The sequence below is a fragment of the Macrosteles quadrilineatus genome, unplaced genomic scaffold, assembly GCF_028750875.1.
Source record: "Macrosteles quadrilineatus isolate MER2022 unplaced genomic scaffold, UCM_ALF_1.0 Scaffold_5__1_contigs__length_97177068, whole genome shotgun sequence".
In the NCBI taxonomy this organism is placed as follows: domain Eukaryota; kingdom Metazoa; phylum Arthropoda; class Insecta; order Hemiptera; family Cicadellidae; genus Macrosteles; species Macrosteles quadrilineatus.
Window position 1 is genome coordinate 96,973,726 of NW_026542598.1, and position 27,497 is coordinate 97,001,222.

The 27,497-nt window shown below is 36.7% G+C and overlaps 1 protein-coding gene across 1 annotated transcript in view; it reads right to left on the reverse strand.

Moving 5' to 3' along the window:
• Window positions 1-4,963: 4,963 nt before the first annotated feature.
• Window positions 4,964-27,497, reverse strand: part of LOC128994100 (ubiquitin-protein ligase E3B-like) — a 69,395-nt gene continuing 46,861 nt past the window's right edge. The window contains exons 11-21 of the mRNA XM_054418362.1: window positions 25,268-25,386; window positions 23,457-23,629; window positions 21,753-21,901; window positions 20,691-20,827; window positions 19,185-19,348; window positions 17,958-18,116; window positions 17,407-17,516; window positions 14,964-15,093; window positions 12,411-12,575; window positions 9,490-9,601; window positions 4,964-7,545 (exon numbers count right to left, since the gene is read on the reverse strand). Coding sequence (XP_054274337.1) covers window positions 7,373-7,545; window positions 9,490-9,601; window positions 12,411-12,575; window positions 14,964-15,093; window positions 17,407-17,516; window positions 17,958-18,116; window positions 19,185-19,348; window positions 20,691-20,827; window positions 21,753-21,901; window positions 23,457-23,629; window positions 25,268-25,386 — 1,591 coding nt within the window. The 3' untranslated portion in view covers window positions 4,964-7,372. The remainder of the gene's footprint in view (window positions 7,546-9,489; window positions 9,602-12,410; window positions 12,576-14,963; window positions 15,094-17,406; window positions 17,517-17,957; window positions 18,117-19,184; window positions 19,349-20,690; window positions 20,828-21,752; window positions 21,902-23,456; window positions 23,630-25,267; window positions 25,387-27,497) is intronic.

A 27,497-nucleotide genomic window follows, 5' to 3' on the forward strand; every position in this document is an offset into this window, starting at 1 on the left:
ACAATGAAATTGTGAGCGAACGGGAGGGCGTAGAAAGCTGGGAGAGGTCTCATTTTAAAGGTCTGATTATGAAGTTTTGGGGAAAATTATTCATTTTTCTTAATTATGAACCAAAAGGTTGTTACGGAATAAAATAATTCACATTTAAATTACATGGGAATCTAATTTTATGTCTTTCTATTTAGTTAAACACAGCTGTGATTATATAAATTGAAAAAAATATAACCACACCTGAATGTGGATTATTTTGTTATTGTAAAATTGATAGTGAAGTAGTAAGCAACACGGAGTGAAAATTAGATAAAATCTTTTGAACAAACAATTATAAACTTTAAACTTAATACTTTAAAATGGATTGTTCTTATTTGCACAGTAATAATGTATAATGTCGGAAGACCACCATGCAGAGATATGTATTGTTCCTCGAAATAATTTTACAATGAAATTGTGAGCGAACGGGAGGGCGTAGAAAGCTGGGAGAGGTCTCATTTTAAAGGTCTGATTATGAAGTTTTGGGGAAAATTATTCATTTTTCTTAATTATGAACCAAAAGGTTGTTACGGAATAAAATAATTCACATTTAAATTACATGGGAATCTAATTTTATGTCTTTCTATTTAGTTAAACACAGCTGTGATTATATAAATTGAAAAAAATATAACCACACCTGAATGTGGATTATTTTGTTATTGTAAAATTGATAGTGAAGTAGTAAGCAACACGGAGTGAAAATTAGATAAAATCTTTTGAACAAACAATTATAAACTTTAAACTTAATACTTTAAAATGGATTGTTCTTATTTGCACAGTAATAATGTATAATGTCGGAAGACCACCATGCAGAGATATGTATTGTTCCTCGAAATGAGAACAACAGGCGCCAGATTTGGCACGATATTAATGGAAGAAGAATAAATGAGCATCGGATGAACATAAATTTATTCCTTTGTATAGATTACCACTTTTCAATGAAATTACATTGCACAGCATAGGACCAATGAACGATGGGTACTTTCATTGTGGTGCATTGCGCAATTTGATTTGGTGAAATTGTGGTGCAAGGCCGAACCTTCACAAAAGTTGGCATTTATTTAAAAACCCAGTGTGGAACCAAATGAAGACCAAGGAATTGACCAAAATGGATACTATACAACAAATGTTGTTTTCAGAGAGATTTTGTTATAGAATTAGCATTTTACAATTTGGATGATGACATTATCCCTATGTGTTTTAATTTGTCTATATTTAAAGAAATCTAGATAGATTTAATTACTGTAATAGTCATGAAGATTGATATTGGAAAATGTTCCTTAGTTGTATTATGATTAGAAAGTTTATATTATAAACACGGAATTTTTATTTTAAACAGAGCAGACATCAAAATGCATTATGCAGGTATGTAATAACTATTTTACATATCATAAAATACAAAAATGTTAAATGATAACTCAAGGTAGGGTAACCCATGAGACTAATAATTTGTACAAAATAATTACTAGAATATATATATACAGGGTGAGTTTTAAATGAGTTCCCCCCCTACTTTTTTCTACATTTCTTAAGATATCACCTCCGGACCACGTCAGATCATTGTAGAGTAGTAAGTACTTCATTTTGACTGGGTATAAAATTTTGGCCGCCATCTTGGATCTGCCATATTGGATACAAAGTTTTTTTTCAAATGTAAAGGTAGGATTGTGACCCATCGTTTCAAACTAAATTTTTACGCTGAATATGATGCTGCATCCGTTTTTAAAAGTCTTGATCCATTCTAAAGTTATGGAAACATTGTATAACTTATTTTTAGCCCATTTTAACATTGTGCAGTTACAAACTCAGACTATAATCGTAAAATAGAGCTAGATAAAGATAAGTATACACCACCAGTCATTGTCAACCTATTTTCACTTGGTTATGATCACTTGGATACGATTGTGGTCTTAGTTTGTAACTGCACAATGTTAAAATTGGCTAAAAATAAAGTTTTAAACAGTAGGCCTACTCATAACTTTAGAACGGATCAAGATTTTTAAAAACGGATTGCAGCATCGTATTCAGCGTAAAAATCTAGTTTGAAACGATGGGTCACAACCTTACCTTTGCTTTTGAAAAAAAAACTTTGTATCCAATATGGCAGATCCAAGATGGCGGCCAAAATTGTATACCCAGTCAAAATGAAGTACTTACTACTCTACAATGATCTGACGTGGTCCGGAGTTGATATCTTAAGAAATGTAGAAAAAAGTAGGGGGGGAATCATTTAAAACTCACTCTGTATATATATAGGGGCTATTGCCCCTACAAGCCACTAGTCCAATGTAATATTGCTTTCTGGCTTTGATGATAAATCACGATCAGCTGTATTGAAGTAAACAAAAATCAGCAGTAAATGGCTTGTTTCTAATGCTATTCTTATGAAGAACATTTTACGTTACATCTGATTTTGTGTTTAAATTTAGGGAATTTCACTATTTTTCCCGCCGTCACAGGATTGAGACCTTTAATGTGAACCCTCTCCCGTCGTTCTACGGCCTGTTTCACATCTACCCGGCTGTCGGGTGTCGGGTGTCGTTTAACCGGCAATGGGGTGGAGAAGTATATAGGACCTTTCACATATGACCTTACCCATACCTTACCCGGCTGCCGGGTACTAGTCGAGGGTTACCTCCCGCTATCTCCGCGTTCCGCTACCTCCATGTCCCGCCACCTCCGAATTTCAGAGTGACCCTTAAAATCCTCGGTTACTACCTACGTTCATACTTTCCGCGAGGGCGAAGTCCCGCCTCCCTTAAACACCGCTAAAATATTGAATATTTTGTTTAAGAATTTATAGTAAAATATCCAGTTTGTATAATTTCTTTGTTTTAAAAATGCTTGTATGGAAAAATATTCTATAGATCTATGAGGTTATTTTATTTAGTCTATGATTTTGTCATCGATTATAGGAAACAAGTAAGATTAGTAGATATAAGTAGACCACAGAGATAAGTAAGACCATTGCTCTATATACAAATCAAATCGTATTCTCTGCTCCCAAGAACTGTATCACGGGTTTCAAATTATCGGATTTAAAATGCATAGCTAGCTGTTCTGAATTAAACACAATTTTAACTGACTAGTCGATTCCCGTACGTAGGACAGGCCAACGTAGGGGGGGGGGGTATATATTAAAACGTGACAGGGTTTTTTTATTTCACGATTCTGAATCAACCACTTAACGGATTTTCACGATTTTTGTGTTGAAAGAAAGATAATTTTTAGAACTAGGGAATGTCGAAGCCATAATTTTAGTTTAGGGTTTCAGTTTTTTTAGAAATTAGGTTTTAATTTTTAAAAAGTCTAGCAGCCGACGCTAATATTCTAGACTAAAGCTTTTGCTATAATACCATTTGCTTAACGTAACAGCTGTAAACATTCAGCGTTTGTGACACAAATTCAGCATTTGGATAAAAATTAAATGACATACGTAGGGTTGATTTATTTATACTATGGAGGGGAGGTAATTAGGAGGCGGGGCTTGATGACAATGACTGCTTGAAATGACAGCTAGCAACGCAGGCAGTGGATTATAAGGGTCACTCAAGAATTCGGAGATGGCGGGACAGATATGGGTTCGGAGGCGGAGATAGCGGGAGCACACGTAGCCGAGAGATGACGGGTGCCCCCTCGGCGAAGGCCGGCTGCCGGAGTCAGGTAAACAAGCCGGCCGGAGTAGTGGGTGTAGCGGCCCAATGTGACTGTTCACATACAACTGGCACCTGCCGTCTGTCGGTTGCACCAAGTGTACTTTTAGTTCTGTTGTTTGTAGTTATTGTGTATTACTTTTGGGTACCGGTATTTGTTTGCAAAGTTTTGGTCATGTCGGAAATAGACCTTGAACTACTTATTTATTTCAAGAGCAGAATTATTTGAATTAAATTACATTTTTACTCTCCCCCCAGCTTTGTCAGCCAGGGAGTGAAGAGGGTGCTATGTTGTGAGAGCAATTCCTTGCCAAGTGATTTTCCAGGATAATTACACCAACGCTCTAGGTGTTGTCCCCTGGACCATTTGTTGATTGCATGTTTAGCGGTACCATAGACAAAAAGAATTAAATATAGACCGTCAGCTGTGCTGCGGTTACCATAGGTTCTGGCACATACCGCTGGGACGCCATGTAGTTATGGCCTAAGCGCTACGTAACTACACAGCGCTCCCAGTGGTGTGCGCCAGAACCTATGGTAACCATGGAAACCACTGCACAGCTGACAGTCTATATTTCATTCTTTTTGTCTATGGCGGTAGCTTTGCTAATGCCACAGGATGGCTCCGGTCCAAAGATTGGCATGCTTGCACCTTTTTTTGCCAGCTTATCTGCACTCTCGTTGCCGCCAATGCCTACATGGCCTGGAACCCAGCCGAGAGTTGCAGAGTTCTGTGTGGAAAGTTTGCAGAGGGTGTTGAAACACTCCCAAACTAGCTTTGAGTTGACTTCATTGGAGTCAAGAGCTTTAAGAGCAGCCTGACAATCAGACAAAATCACTGGCAACTCATAAGGCCAATGTTAAAATTTAGAAACTTTCAGTTACATTTAAATTATATAGGCATTATCAAAAATTGAAATTGTTTTGTCTTAAGCCTTCCAAAGATTTATCAAAACAACCTTGGTAAGTTTGGCTAAATATGTTCAGATGTTATTGAGTGATAGTATTAGAAAGTTTGATCCCAAAGAGCTTTGCTTCGCTCCGCTCAATCAAATCAACGAAGCTTTTGTTTTGACCACTTATAGGTTTAAGTTGATGGAAAGGGGCAGACTTTAGGTCCAGAAATGTCAACCATGGCTTTTTGTGTGAATATAACCATTGTAACCCATGGATGGATGGAATAAACTAATGCATTTCTAATCCATTAGGGATCCTGTAAGAAGAATATTGCTTCAGAATACTAACTGGTAATAAATATGTAGGTACAAGAAAACAAAGACTTCAAGGAAAGAGTGTATTATAACAACATATCACAGACAAATAACTTACTACAGGCTGCATATTAAAAACTAGACTAGACATATCTATCATATTAAATTTTGTGTAACAAAATATGTGTGATTGGAATCAAAATCTCGGTCTTAACCAGCTATCAGTCAAATTGTTTCACAGTCAACTACTCAGAAAATAAACTTCATCTTTGGATACTTGAGTGTATCTTATTCCTATATTAACACTTTCTTTTCTAAAATATAAGCTCAATCCTACTCTTCTAATACAATGGTTTTATTACCAACACTGAATTCATATATACATAAAATTGTATACATTCAATCTATATCAATCAATAGGCAAAAAGGATTAAAGTGTATAAAATCATGTAATTCATTCAGAGGTGTAAATATGAGTAAACAGGTTGATTGCTCCCTTCCACAACTTATGCTTTAAAAACTATTCATTTACATCACGTAAAGATTTACATTGCATTTATTTAGTCATATAGATTATAAATATGTTGCATTATCCACAGTAATTCAGGCCCATGGGTTACATGTGACACGCTATGGGCTCCAAATATATCTGTGCCCCCCTCAGCGGGACATTTACTAAAGCGGATCTGCAGTAATTATAGGTATTAGAAGATCCTAAAACGTATTCACAAATGGCATTAAGTGTTAAAGGTTTAAGACCCAATTGTTTTTTAAACTGTGTTATATAAATTAGTTTGTGTTTTACATAAGTTTTTACACATTTGCTGTGCGCCACTCACCGGTGAGAGCCGGTGAGTGCTGGCATTGCCTACATTCCATTAAGTTTCTGAGCAGCAGCCTACTGGGAAGAACGGGTATTTTTATGTCTGCGTTTAGCTAGGAATGGGTGCTTTATTGTGGTATAGGTTGGTAGTAAATTTCCCCCGTAAAATCCTCTTCTGGTAAGCTTAGAAATAAACTTTTTGTCCTGCTTTTTCTCCCTCCTATTCCCTACTATTGGCAATACAATGGGACCAGCTGGTTCCAGACAGTGCTGCTATCTGTGAGTGTTTCAGCAAACTACGTCGACACTCGTCGTAACGCAGAACATCACCGCACTTAATTTGCTATTCATCAGACCGAAATATTTGAAAGCAAAACAGATCCGCTCGACACTGCGCCGCACTGGGGCTACGCCCGCCATTTGGTGGGCCGCAGCGAACGTGTTAAAACTCCACACTTACTTTGCAGGCAGTTATAATTAACAAACCTATTAAAATTATAATGTGGTAAAAATATTTTTTATGTCATCCTACAGTGAAATAGTGGTTCTCATAGTGGTTTCCAGATAATTGTATTGTTGTGTAGATCTAGTAGTTTTTTTTATCCCTATGGTAAGTTAAAAATAAACAACTGGAAGTAAGGATACCAGCTACACATTTTTATCAATTTTTTCAAAGTAATAGTTCTCAATCCCACCCATTGTTGACTTGATGCTGATTGTTCTATCAATAGTCAAAGGTTCCCATTGAAAATTGAACTACGAAAGAGGCTTAAAAGACAAGGATATCTTGTAAACTGTTTACATCTAAAACACATAAATACTAAAAGTATTCAAGCAAAGTAAAAATCCTTCTATACACCTAATGTTAATGGCATTCAACAGTAGTAATGACTTGTGATTTTGGTAATAAAATGTCGCTGAAAAGGATTTATAGGCAACAGTATACTGTAAGTAGTAAAGACAATCCACACTAAGAGATTCACCAACTTGTGACAAGAAAACATAGCTAAAAAATATATATTTTATGAAAAAGCCTGAAAATTTAGGTGAAATTGTACTTCTTGACACATTTTTCTCTCAACAGTGAACAGTTGTCAATTACTTTTAGTTTAGTTTAAACATAAAAAAATTTCGTTTTGGCTCAAGTAAATTAATTGGGAACAGTTTTATAAACTATAGGTAAACCAGTTTTAATAGGTAAATCCTACTTAGATATACATTAACCATTTTTGTTTTTACATAAAGAGAAATTACTATCCTATTACTTACACATAACATTAACAGATACAACATGTTTTAACTTATAAATACAAACATCTATTGTGACCTATGAGATACCTTGAGAAAATAAACACTCTTTAAATTTTTATACATATTTAAAACTTTTGTTATTTTAAAACTATAATCATAAAACTAACCTATATCAAATAACGTAATAAGCATAGATAGATACAGTTAGAAACAAAGAGTAAGCACAGTCAATAATATTTAAATTTACTAATGTTTGTACAATGTATCATAATGAAAAGACATCTAAATTAGGAAATAAATAATAGGTAACTTAAATACATATATCTTGAACTTAGGTGTAAGAGAAGATTGAGACTTTAGACCTGAACATTTTGAAATTTTCCTAGTCCCACGGCGCAAGCTATTTAAGACAGTTCAAACCCTGTATTGCTCGTGATGGCGTATCGCAGCTTCTCTCGCAAGGTGCTCTTGCGCTGGTAGTTTGGCAACTTGAGCAGATTGAAGCAAGTGGACGAAGTGGGGAGCCGATGTTGTGGGTCCTTTTTGCGAATCGTAAAAAATCCACGAATCACACTTCCTGTTGACAGGAAAAAATCAAATCAACAATAAATATTTGTATCACAACAAAAATACACTATGTAGCTATAGTTTGATGGTTTCCAATTGAAACAAGGAAATTATAGGACAAATATTTGTGGGAAAATTCATTGATGATTTTGCTGCTCAGTCTAAAACTAACTAAAAAAGCATTTCTCAGCTCAAGTGGGCCAACAGAACTTAAGGCCTTTATCCAAGTATTTGTAATGATATTAGAAACAGTGAATATGTCTGTCTTAGAGTATACTTTATACAGAACTAGCTGTACCCGCGGGCTTTGCCCCGTTTAACTTCTTAATTTTCAAGATGAGCTCGTTCACATGGCTCAATCACGTCCTGGTTGAAGTTCGTTCGCTACGCTCACTCACCTTTTGGTTGCAAATTAGCTGTTGTCATAAATTTAAAAAAAATAATAGTGCTGCACCTTGTTGGTAATCCTTGTAACTTTAATGCTATTGAAAATCATAGAACAGAACCAACTTGTTTAATTGAAACAGCTGTTAAGATTCATTAATTCCTTTTAAATATGAAAAATCATAAGGTTAACATGGGAAACTCCAGAGCCACTGGGGTGGAGCCCGAATGCCCGATCAGAATAAAAACTATGTAGTTTTCCTATTTAATGCCCAAAGAATCGGTGTACCGAATTTCAGCCTCCTAGGTAAATGGGAAGTGGGAGAATTAGTGATGAGTGAGTGAGTGAGTGAGTGTGTCAGTGAGGGCTTTGCCTTTTATAAGTATAGATGTCCCGTAAGTAAGCAGCCAAACTCCGGGAAATGGTTATATGGGTCAAAATAAAGAGAAAATCAAGAATAACATTTTTCCAAAATCGCTTTATGCCATTTTGAAATTTGTACACAAACATTTTTATTTTTGAATTTTTTCAACCGATCTTTATAAAACTTGGTATGTAGCTTAAGGTAGAAAAGAAAAATTTGAGGGAAAAAATCATCTTATTTATAAATCACTTATTTCTTATTAAAATAAATCAAAATATATTTAAAAAATATATAATGCGAAACATATTATAATGGTGGCATTATAATACCTCCGTTTGACGTGGGTCAAACGGAGGTATTATATCATATGGCGTGGACCAGAATATAATACCACAGCAGAACACTATAATACCTAAACACTATAAAGACTAAACATAAATATCAAAACATAGAACAAAATTTATCAGTAATTGAATTCAAACCAAACAAAGACAAATGATTTATTTAATAAAGAAGAATTCTACATGTATAGCCACCATAAAATGAAAACCGCTTCAAATAAAAGACGTTTCTATTCTATTCTATTCTACAATAGATCCTGAAAATATACTCAATACAATGCAAATCCAAAAAGAAAACCTAATATATGAAAAAATCTTATATAATAAATCAATAGAAAACAATGTCTGAGCCAACCTATGTTACAAGACAAAATTCCAAAATCATATGATAATTTACTTCATTTATTAATCTAACTTATATATAATTATTGAGTTGGCAGGGCGATACCTAATGCTTTTACTTAATGGATTAGCCATTTCTATCAATAGTCAAACAAGACCATTAGGAAGCTGATAAAATAAACAAACAATGTATAACACTTTTAGTGAGAAATATACTTAGCTTACAGAATAGTGCTGTATAACAAAAAATATCAACCTGACTCATTATCCAACGGTGGCTTCGCCTAGGTCGCTAAACTTACAAGTGCTTCAAATAAAAAGAGTTAATTCAGAGCTAATTTATGGCATATAGTCTACTGCTATCATCACAACAACTTTTAGTTGTTGCTGATTTAAATACATTTTTTGTTATTGACTCAGGATCGATCAGGATAGATTTATTTAGAGGCATGACATAAGACCAAAGCTAAGGAATGATAAATAAGAATTTTGTTTCAGAACTAGATTAGTTGAGGTTTTTACCAATGGTGTCGCCAGTGTCCTCGTCATCCCCTACCTCCACACAGCGGATGGAGAATGGTGGCTCTAGGTGAGCAAACCCGAGCAATGGAGGCTTGGAACAGCTGGTCACAAACTATAACAATTAGTCATCAGTTAAACCTAAATAATCAAAACAGAAATATTTCAAAAAGTAGGCCTATTTTATGATTTTTAAGAGGATCTTTTAAAAACATAATGTTTTTTGTCCAGGTTTTAAATAACATGAAATATCAGCAACGATAGGTTATTTTCATTTGAATTGTGTGTTGAAGTACACATAATTTATATGCTAAAACGTTTGGAATGGGAACATGGGAAATTATGCTCATCGATAAAGATATCATTCAATAACAGATAAATAATTAAAAGCCGAGTTTAGTTTTAACAGGTAACCAGGGGGTTTATGGTTCTGCGGCCCAGACTTTTCCTTTGAGTTGGGTTATAAATATCAGCCCTCAGATTTTGGGTCAGAATTATAATTAGTTTATGCAAGTAATATCATAGACAATAGAGTAAATATAGACTGTCAAAGAAAGGTTTTGCGATCTGCCACTAGAGCATTATCGCCGTTCGATATCGGTTATCGGTATTCGATTCGCTGCTGTCGTCGACTACTCGCCAGCTGTTACCAACACTATCTTGCAAACGAAATGCTTACTATATCGCTTCCGCTCAGCCGCTTGACCATTTACGGATTGCTGTGGCTTTCCAAGCGTTTGTCCCAAAGCGAATGTCAATATTCGTATTTATATCTATCTACATCTATATAATTAATACGCCAACACGAATTTTCTCCTTTAAACTCCTCCGCCATTTCTTAACCGATTTTGACCATTGACGTCTCGTTGGAAAGAGCGTGTCGTGTAGATTTGCAAACTAGCCTTAAATTTGGCATTAAAAAGCCCTCAGACCACATGCCAATTTAATTCTTCTTCGCCAGATCATTAACCGTCCTTCTTACATCCAGGGATGAGTGGCTGTCGGGTAGGAATCCTCTTCCACATGGCAACCTTTAATGGTATACTGATGGTTCTAAGGTAAGAAGTGGGACAAGGGCTGGAATTCATGGAGTGCAGAACAGGGTAGACATTTGTCTTCCTGTGGGCACTCACCCAACTGTGTTCCAGGCCGTAATGACTGTGATAATGGAATGTGCTAGGGAGAACCTGAGGCTGGGCTTCAGGGATATCAACATTTCCATTTTTACACACAGCCAGGCTGCGCTCAAAGCTCTTGACTCCTACAAATTCAATTCCAAGGTGGTCTGGGACTGCCTCTCTGCGGTATGCGACCTGAGCAGGCGCAACAAGGTAACACTCTGTTGGGTTCCTGGGCACTCAGGGATAGAAGGGAATGAGGTGGCTGACAGGCTAGCAAATGTCGCGTCAGCCTCAGACTTCATGGGACCACAGCCTTTATGTGGAATCTCTCGTGGGCATGCATGTCACTCAGTCATGTCATGGGCTCAAGAGGAACACAGGAAAAGATGGTTTAGGCTTCAGCACCACAGGGTAAGTAAGCTCACCCTCTTCTCCCCTTCCCTTACGTTTGCCTCCAATGCTCTACGTTTAGACAGGAGGCAACTCAGACAGATCACAGGAATGGTCACTGGCCATGGCTTCCTGAAATTGCACCTGCATCGCTTGAGGATCCACAATGGAGACACTGCGTGTAGAAAATGTGGGCAGTCAGAGGAGACTGCAGATCACCTACTCTACGACTGTACAGCTCTGAACGAGGTAAGGGACAGTACTCTTGGAGCAAAGACAAGGGGCAGACACCTTCCTCAGGAGGAGCTCATAGATAGGATGCTGAAGTTCATTAAGCAACTCGGGTTTGACCGACTCTGATGCACCAAGTGGGGAGCGCAAAATCAATCAATCATTCAATGATGTCTACACGGCCGCGAGATATGTTCATGATTTTGCCACAATCGTGCAAGACAACTATGATGTTTGCCTGATCGTGGGAGTAGATGATGATGTCTTTATGGCCGCAGGAGATGTTTATGAATTTGCCGCTATTGCGGAAGACAACAATGACGTTCCTGTGACCACAGGAGACGATGATGATGTCTACACGGCCGCGGAAGATGTTAATGATTTTGCCGCGATGGTGCAAGTAGACAATGATGTTTCCATGACCATGGAAGTCAATCATCATGTCTGCACAGCCACGGGATTTCTTAATGATATTACCGCAACCGCGTAAGATGACGACGATGTTCTGTGACCGTGGGAGAAGATGATGATGTCTACACGGCCGCTGGAGATGTTCATGGTTTTGCCGCCATTGCTGAAGATGACAAAGATGTTTCTGTGACCACGGGCATCTATGATGATGTTCACATGGCCACGGGAGATGCTTATGATTTTGCCGCTATTGCACAAAACGAAGATGACATTTCCGAGACCGTGGGAGTGGAAAAAAAACTCAACTTGGCTCATCCTGACACAAGCTTAGCCCAAAAATTAATTTAGGCACGGACCCAGCCTTCGAGACAACTATTGGCCTAAGCTGACCTGAAAATATTAGGGATCTGCAAACCCCTTATCACACTTTTTCTTAATTTAAATGAAAACCATTGACTTTTGAATAGTGAAGTAGACATCCTATTTAAATGAAAAAGCTGTAGTCATTTGTTATTCAAATTGAACATCATTGAACGAGCTACTCACAGGGTACGCTACTGCCGCAATTCTATTTTCTATCTTGTTTTGATACTTTTGATGATTTAATTGAACCGAAGATGCGTTAGTTTAAAATCAATTTGTTGCTTTTTACAGTTTAAGTTGGTTAAAGAGTAGGCATTTAAAACAATGACAGGGGCTTGGTTACTACAATCATCTTCAATCAGTTCTATCAATTAACAGTAAAATATGTAGGCAAACATAAAAAAATACCTTAAGGAATAACTTTCTTTCTTCATCATTGAAGTCACGATGCAATATGTCCCATAGCCACAGTATCACTCTGTGAGAGTCATGGAAGCCACCGTAGTACTGTGTGTGACGTCTCAGGTCCACCAGGTCCAGTGGAACATTGTCTCCAGAGATCAACCTCTGTAACTGTACCACACACATCACATTTACAAGCCAACAGCACCAAGTCAGAAAATTAAGCTCAAGCCGAGCTTTAACCATTAAAATATTATTACTACCACAGAATATATATCTGCAAAGATCGCATGGTACAAAATTCACACTTTCACCACAATCACACCAGACAATGATGATGTCCCCCCATGACTTTTTTGCAGTCGTGGAAGGCAACTACATTGTCTATTGGACCACAGAAGATATTCAGGATTTTTCTGTCATTGCAGAAGACGATGATGATGTCTACAAGGCTGCGGGATATATGATTTTGGCCTGATTTTTAGGGATGGACGAGATTGGATTTTTAGTTCGAGACGAGACGAGACGAGATTTTTTATTTCTCATAAAATTTCGAGACGAGATCGAGACGGGATTTCCCTTCTCATACACAACGGGAAATGCACGTTCAAAATTTTCACCTGATTTTAGCGAATTTCCCATATAGGGAATAAGCTATTACCGTAGTACTCATGGTAAGACCTGGACGCGGGACCGATTTTTTTTTTTGTTTCGAGGTCCCTAGAGGCCAAAAACACCACCCGTTCAAATTCATATATATATTTATATATATATATGTGTCCGTTAGCACGATAACTCGAGCAAAAATGATCCGATTTTGATGAAATTCGGTACAAACGTGTGAACCTACGTTTATTCGAACGAGTTCGCGATCCAGCATGATCAGACCATGGAAACGGGGGTTTACGGGGGGTTTTATGGGGTAAAAATAGGTTTATCGCATTTTTGACCCAAAAAACATAAAATTTAGCAATTTCTTTCCAAACCATTTTGAAGAGCTTAAAAAAACAAATAATTTAGTATATTGAAGTGTTATTATGCGCCTAATGGTTACGGAGAAAATTCAAAAAAAAATTGTAAATGTAAAATTCCTATGTTATTCTTATGGAGAATAAGTAAACTGTTGTAGTTTGCTTGTTTATGAACATATTTTGATCAAATTTGGAAAATGTTTTTATTTCTTACTAACTAATAACATTAAAAAAAAAACAGTTTTACCTCCCTGATGCAGCAAACCTAAGTACTTGTTAAACTAATTCTATTTAAATCGGGAATAAATGTTATATTTTTAAGTAGACATTTCAGTGTAAATCAAATCAGTCAAATGGAAATTCGCTTAGTTTGCAGGTTTGCTGCGGCGGGGGTATTGTAACATTGTTAGATGACTGTTTAAATACAAAAATAATGATAATAGGCAAGAATATTTACAATCTTTTATTAAAAAACATCAGCATAACATTTTTTTATTAATCACGCCTAACTTATTAAAAATGCCTACGATTAGGAAACATAGTGATATCAGTTAGGATAGAGTTAAACTTATCCTAAAATAAAATAAATCATAAAATAAATTGTAAATTGTAAGATTGTAATTTTTATAAAATAGTTACTTGTTTTGACTTTTTATAGTAATAAAACATTCCTCACACTGCTTACACTTAAAAAAACTTCTCAAATGTTATTAAAGTAATATTATTAAAATAATTAAAGTAATATTTACATTTAAAGAATTAATTAAATAAGAACGCCTTCGCAAAGGAAACGCAACTACAACACGCTCCTGTATTGCGGGTATTGCATTGACTTTCTGCAGAGGAATTTTTTTTTTTTTTTTATTCTTGTCTCGATAAAAATCTCGGTCAAAAAGAAATCTCGTCTCGTGTAACGAGATTTCGAGACTTGACCATCCCTACTGATTTTTGATAATTGTGAAATGCTTACTAGGTAGCATGTAAGGCTAATTAACAGTCCTGTCTAAGGAACACGTCGGCATTAGTCAGTAACAAGACTACAAGATCCCGCTACTAATCCTACACTCATCTCCATTCATAATTGGCTTAAAATACCTAATTTCGCATGGTCGCCATTTCAATTAAAAGTATTAAAGTATGTCTTTCATACTTTTTATTCTAATGTATTATAAAGTTCCTTCAAATAAAAAAAAATCAACGAGTAATTTTTTATTTATTTTTGGAATAGTTATTTTTTATTTAAATAGGCCATATGTATTTTTTTTTTTTTTCAAGTCATTGGCTGTATAAATGACAGAAAACATTGCCTTTTGTAGAAAATAACATGAGCTGAAATTAATTGTAAACTTAGTTTCTTGTTACATCATATTCGTTATTTAAATAGCTCAAACTGCAGATCTCAAGCTCGGCTTGATCTAAAATCTCAAGCTCGCACACCTCTAATTTAGATCATCGTGTTTCTAAATGCCCCTTATGCATGGTTCTGCAATATATCATGGGTTCAAGCTTATATTTGGCAAGATCAAAATAAATTTTTTAAAGTTGTAAATTCTGGATAGCAGGACAAGTATTTGATGAGATTGTTTACCTCGGGCGTAGAGAACATTGATAGCCATTCCATGTTAATGATGGAGCGGAAGCCTCTGATAAAGGCAGCCGTCTGTTTCTGAATCTGGGTGTGCATTCGAAAGTGGGCCATCAGGTGGATGTAGTTGATCCTGAGACAAACATCACATTGCATAACAGTTACAGACAAAACTGAAACTTCTAATTTGTGCAGGTGAATACAGTGCTAGACAAGAAGGGGCAGGTCTTTGCCTCATCTTTACATTACTGTACTTTCTCTCATGTAATGTTGTAAAAAGTTATATGTTGATAAATAATGTATTGAGTTTTTATTCAATCAGATCATAATAACAGAAACTTTATAAAAAAACATCCAATATAAAAAACAAAAAATAGCAAAAGAAGTTGTTAGGTTAAATTTCAGAATACTGTAATAAATTGGATCACACGCTTTAACCAAACTTAAACAACATAGCACTAAAATTACAATACACAAGCCTGTGTATATTGTTTTTGTACACAGTTGTGAGAAAGTAAAACAGACAACTTACTTGTTCTGACTGGTGACAGGAACTGCTCGGCCCCCAGGAATCAGCTCATGGGTGACAAGCTTGCCAAGGACGTCCTCATCAACTGAGAATGTGAGATCAAGCTGTGACACCTGCAAAGTAGACAGAGGTAAAGACTTGCATCTACCATACACTTGTTCTTGCATCTACCATACACTTGTTCTGACTAGTGACAGGAACTGCTCGGCCCCCAGGAATCAGGCCATGGGTGACAAGCTTGCCAAGGACGTCCTCATCAACTGAGAATGTGAGATCAAGCTGTGACACCTGCAAAGTAGACAGAGGTAAAGACTTGCATCTACCATACACTTGTTCTGACTAGTGACAGGAACTGCTCGGCCCCCAGGAATCAGCTCATGGGTGACAAGCTTGCCAAGGACGTCCTCATCAACTGAGAATGTGAGATCAAGCTGTGACACCTGCAAAGTAGACAGAGGTAAAGACTTGCATCTACCATACACTTGTTCTTGCATCTACCATACACTTGTTCTGACTAGTGACAGGAACTGCTCGGCCCCCAGGAATCAGGCCATGGGTGACAAGCTTGCCAAGGACGTCCTCATCAACTGAGAATGTGAGATCAAGCTGTGACACCTGCAAAGTAGACAGAGGTAAAGACCTGCATCTACCATACACTTGTTCTGACTAGCTACAGGAACTGCTCGGCCCCCAGGAATCAGCTCATGGGTGACCAGCTTGCCAAGGACGTCCTCATCAACTGAGAATGTGAGATCAAGCTGTGACACCTGCAAAGTAGACAGAGGTAAAGACTTGCATCTACCATACACTTGCACTGACTAGTGACAGGAACTGCTCTGCCCCTAGGAATCAGCTCATGGGTGACAAGCTTGCCAAGGACGTCCTCATCAACTGAGAATGTGAGATCAAGCTGTGACACCTGCAAAGTAGACAGAGGTAAAGACTTGCATCTACCATACACTTGTTCTTGCATCTACCATACACTTGTTCTGACTAGTGACAGGAACTGCTCGGCCCCCAGGAATCAGGCCATGGGTGACAAGCTTGCCAAGGACGTCCTCATCAACTGAGAATGTGAGATCAAGCTGTGACACCTGCAAAGTAGACAGAGGTAAAGACTTGCATCTACCATACACTTGTTCTGACTAGTGACAGGAACTGCTCGGCCCCCAAGAATCAGGCCATGGGTGACAAGCTTGCCAAGGACGTCCTCATCAACTGAGAATGTGAGATCAAGCTGTGACACCTGCAAAGTAGACAGGTAAAGACTTGCATCTACCATACACTTGTTCTGACTAGTGACAGGAACTGCTCGGCCCCCAGGAATCAGGCCACGGGTGACAAGCTTGCCAAGGACGTCCTCATCAACTGAGAATGTGAGATCAAGCTGTGACACCTGCAAAGTAGACAGAGGTAAAGACTTGCATCTACCATACACTTGTTCTGACTAGTGACAGGAACTGCTCGGCTCCCAGGAATCAGGCCATGGGTGACAAGCTTGCCAAGGACGTCCTCATCAACTGAGAATGTGAGATCAAGCTGTGACACCTGCAAAGTAGACAGAGGTAAAGACTTGCATCTACCATACACTTGTTCTGACTAGTGACAGGAACTGCTCGGCCCCCAGGAATCAGCTCATGGGTGACAAGCTTGCCAAGGACGTCCTCATCAACTGAGAATGTGAGATCAAGCTGTGACACCTGCAAAGTAGACAGAGGTAAAGACTTGCATCTACCATACACTTGTTCTTGCATCTACCATACACTTGTTCTGACTAGTGACAGGAACTGCTCGGCCCCCAGGAATCAGGCCATGGGTGACAAGCTTGCCAAGGACGTCCTCATCAACTGAGAATGTGAGATCAAGCTGTGACACCTGCAAAGTAGACAGAGGTAAAGACTTGCATCTACCATACACTTGTTCTGACTAGTGACAGGAACTGCTCTGCCCCCAGGAATCAGCTCATGGGTGACCAGCTTGCCAAGGACGTCCTCATCAACTGAGAATGTGAGATCAAGCTGTGACACCTGCAAAGTAGACAGAGGTAAAGACTTGCATTTACCATACACTTGCACTGACTAGCTACAGGAACTGCTAGGCCCCCAGGAATCAGCTCATGGGTGACAAGCTTGCCAAGGACGTCTTTATCAACTGAGAATGTGAGATCAAGCTGTGACACCTGCAAAGTAGACAGAGGTAAAGACTTGCATCTACCATACACTTGTTCTGACTAGTGACAGGAACTGCTCTGCCCCCAGGAATCAGCTCATGGGTGACAAGCTTGCCAAGGACGTCTTTATCAACTGAGAATGTGAGATCAAGCTGTGACACCTGCAAAGTAGACAGAGGTAAAGACTTGCATCTACCATACACTTGCACTGACTAGTGACAGGAACTGCTCTGCCCCCAGGAATCAGCTCATGTATATCTATATTTATTGTAAGTACATAATTCCTAAAGTAAAATACCTCGACTGGGTCCTGTAGATGCTTGATGTACGTAAGACTCCTGTAGAGGTCTTTATCTAGAGAAGGGAGTTCATCCATACACGAGTACAGAGCTTGCTGTGTCTGCCCAGCCACTTGCGATAAGAAAAACAAAGCAAAGGGAACATCTACGACGATACCCTGTCAACAAATAGAGTAAACAGAATGGAGAATTAATTGATGAAATAACCATCAACATCACAATAAATATATCACCAAGATAAACAGCAACAGGATCTAACAAAACTAGATTGTTTTGTTATTAGGTTTGTCAGATACAAAATCAAATATTTACTTTAAATCATCATCATTTACTTTGATTAAAAGTTTAAAATAAATGTTTTGTTAAAATAATACATAAATCTTTACTACCTAAAAACACTAATTTTAGCGAATTTCCCTATAGGAAAGTAGCTATTACCGTAGGTCTCATGGTAAGACTTAGGCCCGGGACCGATTTACTTTTTCATTTTGATGTCCCCAGAGGCCAAAAACACCATTCGTGAAAATTTTTATATATGTATATATATATATATATGTGTCCGTGAACACGATAACTTGAGTAATTTTTATCCGATTTTGATGAAATTTGGTTTGAAGGTGTAAGGCGGGATAAACTTGAATGAGTTCGCGATCCAGCATGATCGGACCATGGGAACAGGATTTTATAGGGGGTTTTAGGAGGTAAAAATTGGTTTTTCTCACTTTTGACCCTCAAAACACAAAATTTTCCAATTTTTCTCTAAACCTTCTTAAAGAGCTTAAAAAAACAAACAATTCAGTATATCAAAGTGTTTTTGTACGGTTATTGGTTACGGAGAGAACTAAAAAAAATTTAAATTTAAAATTCCCATGTTATTCTTATGGAGAATATTGTAAAATGTTGTAGTTTGCTTGTTTATGGATATCTTTTGATCAAACTTGGCAAATATATCCATTTTATACAAAGCAATAATTATTTTACTTAAAACACACACTTTATTAGTTTTCTTGTAGCAGCAAACCTAGGTACTCGTTAAACCTAATGTTATTTAAATAGATCAATTGAAAATCAATTCAGCCAAATGGAAATTCGCTTAGACGGCAGATTTGCTGCGGCGGGGGTATTTGATATTACTTCTGCATCCTAATAATGGTGCTATAGGCAGATATTGTAGAATGTGTGTGTTCAAACAGGTGAATGTGACCGGTCACATTCTTTAGCTTTACCTCATAGACCGCTTTCCCAAGCATGCGGCCAATGAACTCAAAAAGCTGCAGATGGTTGTCTTGCAGGTGCGAGGTCGGGGAAGGGTAGAGTCGCTCCTCTGTTGTCACCCGAAACAGGTTCAGTGAAGGGTCGAACACTCGTTTGATGGTCTCTTCCAAAAACTCTACAAGGCAACAGACCATCAATGTAAGGACTTGCATAGACTGCAGTAAAATCCTAGTAGAAGTGCTTTATTCTGAACGGTTACTTTGTTTTGAGGAGGCGACCACTTGCCCCTGAACAGGTATTTTCCTGTAATTCCATAACGGCATATTATATTAAGCATTGTATTTTTGATTCATTAAAGATGATTAGAAGATTACCGAGTGCATAGATTTTCAATCACTCTGACTATTGAAAAAAACCAAAGTAAAGGCTCCTTGACAACATCAAAGAATCAGAGCGATAAGTACTATCACCTTGATGAATACTAACCAATGTTCAATTACAATTACAATTCATAGACTTATTTCTGTAAAACTGTTTTTACACAGTATAAATAGGTTGTAAAAAGCAGATCTTTAATATAAAATAATATTCAATATATCATTTCAAAGCCCTCCAAGTTTTTAGCACAAGTTGATCGAGCAGCAAATTTACTGTCTAAATATTGAGAAATGTATAATATACATACCGATACCATTTTTCAATTGTTTTACAAAATTTTCTGAATGAATTAAACAACATTCATTAAACATTAAGCATTAAACAACATGGGGGTATGGTTTAACTCATTCAGGTTAAAGACATGTGAAAATCTTAGTATAACAGTTATACTACAACAACTCCTGTCTTTAGGTCCTTCCATTAAGTATTTTTGAGGTAATGGGGTGTTTTTCAAGTAAATAAAAAATGTATCCAGCAATTATACATTCCAGCTAGCCAATTAATTTAAGTTTAAACCCTTTTAATGATATTTTAGAGGTGTGCTAGCCTGACATTTTCAGTCAAGCCAAACTCGAGGTAATATCTTGATCATCGCCAGCAGTCGTGAAGATATCATCTTCGTCTTCAGGGAGACTGCAAAATACGAAATATCTTCCTCAATTACGGAAACATCATCACAGTCTTTGCGGTCGTGGAAAAATTATGAACATCTACCGCGGCCGTGTAGACATCATAATCAACTACCACGGTCACGGAAACGTCATAGTCGTCTTGCATGATCATGGCAAAAACATTTAACAGCACCCGTGGCTGAGTAGACATCATCATTGACTCCCACGGTCACGGAAACTTCATTGTCGTTGTCTGTGATCGCGGCAATAGCAGTAATTTTTCGATCGCATCGTAACAGCCAAGCATCGGTGGTATCGAGAATCGACACATCCCTACTATCCAGGTACGTTTTACACATAGAATGTACAATATTTTAAAATCATAAATATCCAAGTTTACCTTCATTGTTTTTAACATGGATTTATCTTAACTGATATTTTTATAGCCTAATTAAAATTAGTATATACCTTTGAAAACACCGTCTTGATCAATCCCTGCCTCGTCTAAGCCTTGTTCATTGATGAACCTCACTCGTATGACACCCTTTAGAGCCTGGGCTGGTAGCAAAGCCAGCTGACGATAACCATCCTCCACGATACGACTCCTGAGAGATTCGTTGAGTTGTAATCACTTACACTAAGAGTAACTTGGATGCAAGATATCTTGTCAATACTAACTACCTTAACAAAGATATTGAGAAAGAAGAAAAGGTTACTTAACTAACTAACCCAAGAAAAGATTTCAAGGCAGTTGACAGCATACAAAAAGTAAAGAATGTGATTAATTTGATATATGGTCTCTACAAGGGGGTTTTTTAGAAGAGAATGTTCATTCTATTCTACTACCTGTAGATACCTTCCTTGAAAACTTATTACGTTGTGAACATTTTCTTTGGTTTTAACTGTTCGGTACAGTACTCTTAAGATAGTTATTTGTCTATTTCTTCTTCCTTAATGTATTCTTAGACCAAAAGCTCTTTTCTTTAAAAACTAACCAGCGTACCTTAATTATAATAAAGTACTTAATTGAAAAATGTAAATATCTTTTTGAAATTGCAACAATATTTGACTAGTAGTTCATTACAATTTTCAAAAATCAAACAGTTAATTTAGTACAACATCATCATCATACAGTAGAGTCTTGATTATCCTACCTAAACCGGCCACAACAAGGTCGGATATAATGGAAAATGAGAAAAACTACAAATATTGTATTCTTTAATTTGTTCCTATTTTGTTGAAAATCATACAAAATTGGAGTCTAGAATGAATTTAGAAGGAGATTTCTGCTAATTAAATGGTCTGTAATTAATGATAAGCCAATATGGGATATTTCAATATTTTTTTTCAGTGCCATCAGAGATAACCACATTTGTGTCATCTGCATAAAGACATATTTCTGTGTCTCTGCTCCAAGTGACTCCTGGTAGACCTTTGACGTAACAAAGGTACATTAACAGACCTAAAATTGATGTGTGATATACATGAAAATAACAGATTGTACTAGTCAAACTGGCGTGACAGTTGTACCTGTGAACGGTGATTAGAGTACTACTTTGAGACGAGACACAAGCAGACTCTGTCAACCCCAGCACTGACTTCTCATTAGCTACATACTTGCGGAACAGCTGTACTCGCTCTTCATGGGGGATCACATGAGGCATCTTCTGCAAGAGTAACTGGAGACAGAATTATCACAATGTAGAATATCCATGTGAAAATCTTAATTCTGTCCTCTAATTACCTTTATATTAAGAGATAAATGCTGTGTTGCGAGCCTTTTAACTCAAAAACACTGATCTTTAATCTAACATATAACTGTAAACTTGGTCATCATTAGGATTCAATTATGCATACTCGTATTTAATAACAACTTTATTACTCAAAATTAGGGGTGTAGCATAGAGCACAAGGGCCTAGATTTTTTTAGGATTTTTTGAGAGGATAGCAGGCTTACCTGAATGGGAAAGAGTCCAAACTGGCACAGGAAACACAAAAAAACTGTTCAACCTCTATGGTTATTTAATTATTATTTAACCATGTGTTTTTATTTACTTTCTTTAATAATATTGTCTTGTATTTGTGTCTTGATTAAAAACAGTTTAGTTTCTTTTGATCTTTTAATTTTTATCTAAATAAGAAATAGAACAAAAACTTGTTTTTGTGTTTCCTGTGCCAGTTTGGACTCTTTCCCATTCAGGTAAGCCTGCTATCCTCTCAAAAAATCCTTACTCAAAATTAGAACGTTTATAATAATTAAATGATTTAATACTTAAAATAAATAAAAAAGGAAAGTATCTTTTATGGTTAAAACTGATTCAAAAGCAATGAAAATGGTTCATTTACAAAAAAAAAAAAAAACTACCTAAATGCAAATACAAATGCAAATATATTTTACAAGTAATAGGTGATAATTGTACAGTATTATGCAGATTGCCATCTTTATATGAGATTAGTGATAAGTAGAAAGAACATAGCTAAAATATAATATTAATTTCACAGCATAGTACTTAAAACAAAATGTTGTTCAAAGGTTTATTGCGGACATTTTCCATCACGATTAGAACAAAATAATATAAAGTAATACTGTATATAAAAACCGTTAAAATAAAATTAAATAAAATGCTCATCTTCCTTTACACCTTCAAACTCAAATGAAATGGAAAAATTGTCATCTTCGTTGACTTGTAATAAATCCCCTATAGTATCAAATTTTAGGTCTCTATTTGAGGATATTTAAAATCATAAAAATCAACTAAACTATTACGTACCTCGTCTTGCAGTTCGAATATAGTGTCTGAAGTCCACTACATATGTTTCGCCAAATATGGCATTCTCAAATAGTTAACAAAAACATTTTATTCAAATTGGACTTGTCAACATGTTACTTCAAATACAAAAATATTTACATTATGACACAAAAAATAAATTAACGAATAAAACATTTAAACGTGTAGGCCTACAACACATAACCTGACCAACGGCACACAGCAGTTACTATATAAATTTGGTCAACCTAGACTTCGACTGAAGATGGACCTTCGGGTCCGAAATTCATATAGGATAGACAATAATAAGATTGCAAAGGTAAGACTTTTCAATATCAATTAATTATAAGCAATCCAATCCAGAGGCTAAAATGACTAATACCATGATTCACACCACTTGTGTTGTTTACAGTTGCTTACAACATTTATTTGTGCCTGTTAAAACATTACAAGTGAGCAGTAGTACCTGGTTGGGTTTCTTGCCCTTGTCGAGGTCTGCCATGAAGGAGCTGGTGCGAAGGTCCTTGATGAGCCAGTGCCCTGCAGGAGCGTAGTTACGTCTACTATCTCGTCTATACAACACCATCAGCAGAGTGTGCAGAGAGTGGAATAGCCCGTTGCTGTTGATGCTCTTGGAATCTAATGAAAAAGTCAAACAATCACCACATCACAAGCCCTTTTAGTCATATGATTCTGTTACATTTAAAAACCAAGAAAGATATCAGGACAGAATGATGTCAAACTTAAATGATCAATAAAGTGGTTTAAATACTTGCATAAGAGTTATCCAAAATGTTGCTCACGGCAACCGGTTTCAATCCACAATAGGGATCTTCATCAGGACGATCAGGATGTCAAAACATTTTTGTTTTCTCTTCTTGCAAAGGTCATCAAATGGCGTAAAACATGCACATATAGTCACAAACACGAAACACGGACATTTAACACTGAAGACACGGCCGAAATTATTGCGACGACTCATCCCCGGCGAAGGTATAGTCGAGACTGTCGGTGGTCAGTAGAATCCAGTCGTCCAATCCTTATCAGCTGTTTCATTGAGGTCTACCCCCTCCATCCACACCCTTCAATACCTTGATTGCAGTGTCATAAATATAATTAGATGAAAATGACAGCTTGTCGTTCAGGATGTTCTGATGATCCGATTTTACAGCTTTATATATTTCAAATTCTTCTAATGTGCTTGTCTAAAATCTGTCTTTTGAAGAGTGTAAAATATGCATGTTTCTGTGTATATCTGAATAATTATGGTTATTTGAAACGAGGTGGTCAGCAAAAGCAGATGTCTGGGTCATGGTTTTCTTGGGCAAATGTTCCTTGAATCTCTTTTTAAAGGAGCGAGAAGTCTGACCAATATAGTACTTTTCACAATCAGTGCATGAAAGACGGTAAACACCAGTTTTCTCATATTCTGGAGTTGAAGTCTGGGGTCGCTCTTTCAATAAAGTTCCAAGACTGTTAGTAGTCCTGAACGAAACTGTGATATTATCTTTGGTTAAAAGGTTCTTAAATTTATTGCTTAGAAAATTACCATATTTAGCTGATAAGAATGTTTTGGGGGCTTTTGTTTCGTTTCCATTCGATTTTTATTTCTATGTTTGTAAATCAGATTATCAATAATTGAGCTTCTGTACCCGTTAGAGATGGCTATATATTTTAATATGTTAACTTCATCTTCATAGTTACTCTGATTCATGGGGACTGTTAATAGCCTGTAGACAAAACTATTGTATGCTGCTAATTTTTGTGTGTGAGGATGGTGTGATTCAGCATGGACCTCAATGAAACAGCTGATAAGGATTGGACGACTGGATTCTACTGACCACCGGCAGTCTAGACTATACCTTCGCCGGGGATGAGTCGTCGCAATAATTTTTGCCGTGTCTTCAGTGTTAAATGTCCGTGTTTTGTGTTTGTGACTATATGAGCATGTTTTTACGCCATTTGATGACCTTCGCAAGAAGAGGAAAAAAAAATGTTTTGACATCCTGATCGCCCTGATGAAGATCCCTATTGTGGATTGAAACCGGTTGCCGTGAGCAACATTTTGGATAACTTTTATGCAGGTATTTAAACCACTTTATTGAAATATTGGTTATCCGGAGGCTAAATCACGATGAAATTAAATGATCAGTTTGTTTGACATATTTAGATATCACTGCAGGAAAAAGCGTTTGGTAAATGTCAAATTGTTTTGTAAACGTAACACAACTAAAGTTATTAACTGTTTGAAAAGGTAAGTTAATATTAATTACTCACCAAAATGGTTGTTCATGATACCCGTGAAAAGAAAATGATTGAGAAAACTAGACATAGAGATGTAGTCATTGAGAGTGAAGGGTTTCTGTTGTTCATACATCTCAATATCATCCAGAATCCTGCAAACATTAATAAAATATTAACCAACGAGATCAGAACCTGATACATACCAGCATTGACTTTTGAAAACTGAAGTAGACCATGCTGTCCTCTTATCTTTATTTTTAATTCAAAACAAACATAGTCATGTAAGCCAGTCACAGATTGACCTTACCTCATAGGCCATTGAAACCTAAGAAGGTTGTAGGCCTCACCAACGATGCTTCTCCACTCTTCTCTATTCTCGGCTGCCTCAGGCATAGTGCCCAACGCTGCTATATCCTTCACCACCTGGCTCTTCCACCACAGTCTCGCCCTGCCGAGCGGCCTCCTGCCTTCTGGTCCACAGCTTTTATTATCGATGAATTCTTTCCCCTCCATACAGATTGTGCTGGAGTCTAAAATTCTTTTTCCACCTCATTTTTTTGTAACTGAGATAGTTGATGTGACATAAAAAATGCTATAGCTATAATAAGTCTTCCTATCAGTTTGACTTGATTAAAAAGTCTGCATATTTGAAAGAAGTAAGTAATTTACATCAACACAATCTGTCGGTAGTGTATTATAATGTTATAGCCTATTCACATATTATCATATGTTAAATGTATCATATGTTAGTTGGAGGTAAACAATATCAGTCATGTTTATGTTTTAGTCTGGAGTTGAATTGTGTTAACTATTTATCCCTCCGAGTGTCCCTTGTTTTGGCCTTAATGTCTGCCTATTTTTTGCTCATTTGCAAGGTTTTATTAAAACGGATCTGAGAAGCTTGAAAACAATGTTAATTATACTGTTCTATATACCATTTTGTTTGGAAAATCATGGGCTTTAATATTATACATAGAACATAAGGAACATTTGTTTCAAAAAAATTGTTTAGGTAAAAAAAAATATTTTGAAAAATTTTCAAAAAAAAAAAAAAGTTTGCGCTCAATAAAATTGTATAAATTATAGGCCTATAAATATTTGAAAATAGCCACTTTGTTCTAAATTTTATGAGGATTACAAATATATAATAATATAAGGAAGTAGATTAGCAAATAAATAAGTTATGGGCAAAAAACAGATTTCAGTACATAGCGTTCAGCTAAGAATGCATAGCCTAACCATAGCTAGGAATCTGGCTGATAATTTACATCAATATCACTACCTACTTCTTCAGGATCATCAACCAGCCCTTCAAAATCACTTAAATCTTCTTATAATGCACCACGTATATCACTACTTTTGATTTTTAACACTAAAACAATGATAAACGTAATAAAACACATCAGTCATTGGTCCGAGGTTAACAAAGCTGTTTACAAATACGCTTGTCAGCTGTCTGCTACAATATTTTCGGAACTAAAATCAATAGCGCTTAGAGACAGACCTCCGGAGAAAGCTCTGAATCTGTCAAATAAAACGATACCTAACTCGATCCAGTTCAATCCGATTTTGTCAGTCATAGAGCCTTCGCCGTAAACAGTGTTTGTGAGTCGCTGCAGCGACAAATAACACTCGGAGGGTTAAGAAATAATAATTGTAAAGACTTCAGTAAAACTAATACGTATTGACTTTTAGAATGATTCACAACATAGCAACCACAAACATAAACAATAGTAATGATCAGCTGCTACAAATTCAACTAATATTAAATTCAACATATACAACATCTCCCTTCTTCAGAGGTTCTTCAAGGGCTTTTGAAGATTCGAACGAATCGGCGGTTACGTCTGTATAATCTTCCATCTGCTGCTATAATATATGAACGTAGTCCTTCTTTAGAGACAATTGATCCCTTAGTGCAAATCTCTGATTTGATGTCAGGTCGTTTTTGAATAAGGACATGACTGCCTACTTCTAGAGGCTCCAGATTGCATGTACCTTTGTCATATTGGCCTTCAAGATTTTCATGAATTCTTCTTTGGAACTCCTCAGGGGCAGTAGATATACCAAAGGGTAGTCGTGTCCAGCGAAATCTTCCTTTAGGAGTCCAAAATGTTGTGAGTTTGCTCGCTTCCTCTGTAAGTTAGACGTGCCAAAACCCATCTTTTAGATCAAGAATACTAAAGTATTTTGCTCCTGCTAATTGTGGTATGATCTCTTCAACAGTAGGCGTTTGATAGTGAGATCTCTTGATGGCTTTGTT